We start from the raw sequence: 3967 nt of genomic DNA, 5'->3' as shown, positions 1-3967 counted from the left end.
AATAAAATTTTCAAGACTCTAATTATTTCCATGGTTCAATTAAATATGACTCGTTTTTCATTTTCGATTGTTCTAATAAAGATGATTCATTTCCATAATAAACAATAGTTAACTCTTAAAAAGTTGTGAGTCCTATTTATTTTATTTAAAATTTTCTTATTTTTTGTGCCGAAAAGAAGTGAGACATGTTTGATGGGACGAATATATGAAGTACTAATAGTGGCCTAAATCGAAATTCAAATATTTATCTCAACTAAAGAAAGCTCGAAAACGTAGTAGTCATGAAATATGGGTAAAGAGTCATAATTTCATAATATAGGATGCTTTCATAAAAATTGTAATAAATTCGAAAAGATGAATCACTTTATTAACAAAGAAAATTATGGACATTAGCATTTACAAAGACAAATCCCGTGAATGCAAACTTGAACAAAAAACATGGTACTTAGTTTAGTTTCAAAGTGTAATAGTAGAATTTTGTCGTGTTTTTACTTTACAGCAACGATGATGAGAGCAGCAATGCCGGCAGTAAAAGTAATCCCGCAAGAAGCAGCCCTTTGTCACAACCACCGCTTTTCGGCTGAGACGTCGGAGCTCCGGCAGGGGCACTGCTTGGATTGGGAGAAACCGCTGCTTCCATAAAAATAAGTAATTACTTTAATTTACTCAAAAATGGAAATTAAATTGTAGTTTGGCATATATATACCTCCAGCAACACTGCTGCTATTTTTATCAAGTTGGTAAAAAACCTGAGCATCTGGTGAATTTGGGGGCAAGTTGAGGAGAGCTGCACCATTAATCAACTATATTAAATAACTAACGATTTTGATGAAGATGCAAAGTCGATCTAGACCACATATATATTGTCAGAAAGCAACACATTATCTGTATATAAAATGAAGCTAAAATGAGTGTAGATAATCTAAATAAATTGAAGACTTACCGGGGCACTGGGAAATATTAGCCGGAGCATTACAAACATGAGGGAGAGACAAAGCAAGTGTGACATTAATATTGAGGCCCAAATCAGGATCATTTCTATCCTTAATAACCACACACAGACACTTTTTGTTGGTCTTAAGAAGCTGCTTGAGACCATTGCAGCAATCTGGTGTTGGGGATTTTGCAGTTCCTCCAACATAAGGCAAACATGTTGCTAATCCCACCAATGACTCTGCACATGCTTCTTTGTCCTTGGAGTTATCACACCCTGATAACCTAAATAGCATCACCATTGATGCTAATAAGAATGAAGATTTCAATGTATTCATTTCTACCGAGATACAGATGCAGAGGCTGAGGCCAATGAGAATTGAGAACTGTTGTTCTATCGAGAAATTGAGTGGCCAACTGTATAGAAAGAGGTTGAGATGTGTAGAAGGAAAAGGCTGATTTGATCACTCTAGATTGTCCTATTCAATCATTAGTTTGCCACCCATGTCTAGTGCCATGTCCACTACACTTTCTAAATTCTATAGATGTCATTTTATTTGAATTTTTGGGAAATAAAAATAAGAATATGATTAATAAGTAAAAAAAAAAAAAACTAGAACTAAAATCAATTTAAAAGTCAATATAAAACTAGTAATTAAAAAAAACTAGTACTAAAATCAATTTAAAAAGCTAATATTAATCATATTACTCTATGCCCGTTTGTTTGACACAGATTCTGGCCTGGGAAAGTAATATGATTCTAAAATATTAAATTCTTGTGTTTGGTTAAATTTTTATTAGTCAAGGAAAGTAATAAGAATCCTGAAAACAAGAAAAGTAGTGCAACTTTTCAAGATTCTTATTCCCTGGCTTTTCTTAGGTATTCTTTTTCTTCATTCTCAGTATTCTTACTTATTTGTATTATTTTATAAAATGTAAATTATAACTTTTATTTAGTAGGTATTTATTATTATTATTATTATTATTATTATTATTATTATTATTATTATTATTATTATTATTATTATTATTATTATTATACTTATTATTATACTTTAAGAAAATCTTAATTTATTTCTTTTTAAACTATAAATCATACTTTATGTTGTACATTATTATTATTATTATTATTATTATTATTATTATTATTATTATTATTATTAATTAGTTCATAATTTATTTTAATCAAATTATAATTTAATTATAAGAACTATGAATCATACTTTATTAGAAAATCTTAATTTAATTTTTTAAAACTATAAATCATAACATTATTATTATTATAAACAAATCTTGATTAAATTTTAGAGCTATGAATCAAACTTTATTATTTTATTATTATTATTATTATTATTATTATTATTATTATTATTATTATTATTATTATTATGTAAGAAAAATTGAATTTCATTTTAGAATTATAAATCATATAATTAACCTTAATAATGATAAATTATATTTATTTAATGATACAAATCCAGAATTCTAACAATTATTTTTTGTATTTCCAAACACTGGAGAATGAATCTATTATGATTCATTTTCCACATAATCATTTTCCTGGGAATAACAATCCCAATTCACATTACTTTCCTGGCAAACAAACATGTATGCTATATTAAAAAGTCAAGATTTCAATTTAAAATCAATTTCAAATTAATCGCAAAATTAAATGGTAATTTTGTAGTTATAATAAAATTGAAGGTTTAATAATAAATTATATTTTTTCTTTTTCTTTATCTTCTTATTTTTTATTTCGTTTCTTTCTAAAATTGTGAAAATTGACTAATCATGCATATCAAATTAAACATCACAATAAGAGCTTTAATTTGATATATTTTATGTTAATATTTGATTTAAAATATAAAAATTATATTTATTTAAAGATTATAAATTAAAAAAAAAATCTCACCACTTTCATCTTTTTCTTGAATAAATCTATTTTTATTTTTGTATTCATTTTTCACTTTTTTTTTGCATTTTCATAACATCATTTTTTATTATTGTGAATCATTCTTTATTTTTTATTTTTTTTAATATTAAGTTCAAATATATTCAGTTAAAATTAATTTTTTATTATATTTATAAATATGATAATGAGTTAGTATCAATTTAATATATAAATATAAATAAATAAAAACGTAGTTTGATTTTATAAAGTGATGTCGTTTACTAGGCAATTTAACACAAAATCAAAATATGCTATCTCGAATCTTATCGATTTTTGTTTAATTGCACATTTAATGACGTTGTTTAATTCTTCTCTATCATATTTTAGTCACTACAAAAAAACGCGCAAATAGCGACGAAAACTACCGACGGCGGCGCCGCCGCCGGCAATTACCGACGGCACGGCGGCGGCAAAAACGGCGACCCGCCTTTTGACTATTACCGGCGAATTACCGACGGCAAAATGGCCGCCGCTAATTAGCGGCGGTTACGCCGTCGCTAATTTAAATATATATTAATATACATATATATTATTTATTACCGACGGCATTTGCCGTCGGTATTTACCGGCGGCAATCGGCCGCCGCTAATCGCCACCGCCGGTGACATCCGGCGATAGCACAACCGCCGTCCGGCCAACGTTACCGACGGCATTTTTCCGCCGCTAATTACCGACGGCAAATGCTAATTACCGACGGCATTTGCCGTCGGTAATTAATTTTATTTTTTTTAATTTTTTTTTTAATTTTTTTTATTTTTTAATTTTTTTTTCATTTTTTTTCATTTATCATCTAATAAATTGATCAAAGATAAAAATACAAAAACATTGAAATCAAATATATATTGAAATACAAGTGAAAATTTAAACATTGATTATTACTAATCTAAGATTATTACTAAGAATTCAAGATTCTTAGTAAGAATCTTATAATTATAACTTAAGAATGTTAATTTGATTAGTGATTCACTCATCAATCATCACTAATCCAAGATTATTACTAAGAATTCAAGATTCTTAGTAAGAATCTTATAATTATAACTTAAGAATGTTAATTTGATTAGTGATTCACTCATCAATCATCAC

At 27.5% G+C, this 3967-nt stretch overlaps 1 protein-coding gene across 1 annotated transcript; it reads right to left on the bottom strand.

Moving 5' to 3' along the window:
- Nucleotides 1-341: 341 nt before the first annotated feature.
- LOC131015896 (non-specific lipid transfer protein GPI-anchored 14-like) lies at nucleotides 342-1460 on the bottom strand. Its single transcript, XM_057944390.1, has 3 exons — nucleotides 944-1460; nucleotides 707-787; nucleotides 342-630 (listed from the first exon to the last, which is right to left on the bottom strand). Exons 1-3 carry the CDS (start codon nucleotides 1269-1271, stop codon nucleotides 494-496), a joined length of 546 nt encoding a protein of 181 aa, XP_057800373.1. The 5' UTR covers nucleotides 1272-1460; the 3' UTR covers nucleotides 342-493.
- Between the last annotated feature and the right edge of the window lie 2507 nt (nucleotides 1461-3967).

This window comes from Salvia miltiorrhiza, chromosome 3, assembly GCF_028751815.1.
Source record: "Salvia miltiorrhiza cultivar Shanhuang (shh) chromosome 3, IMPLAD_Smil_shh, whole genome shotgun sequence".
Taxonomy (NCBI): Eukaryota; Viridiplantae; Streptophyta; class Magnoliopsida; order Lamiales; family Lamiaceae; genus Salvia; species Salvia miltiorrhiza.
Note: the sequence above shows the minus strand (reverse complement) of the source record. Positions and strands in the feature narration are given on the sequence as shown.

Bases quoted from the DNA above. Each gene is read 5' to 3' on its own strand.
- LOC131015896 (XM_057944390.1), bottom strand. From the start codon at position 1,271: ATGAATACATTGAAATCTTCATTCTTATTAGCATCAATGGTGATGCTA. The intron at 788-943 runs GTAAGTCTTCAA...TTAATGGTGCAG, and splicing joins TAATATTTCCCAGTGCCCCG to CTCTCCTCAACTTGCCCCCA. The intron at 631-706 runs GTATATATATGC...TTATGGAAGCAG, and splicing joins TAGCAGCAGTGTTGCTGGAG to CGGTTTCTCCCAATCCAAGC.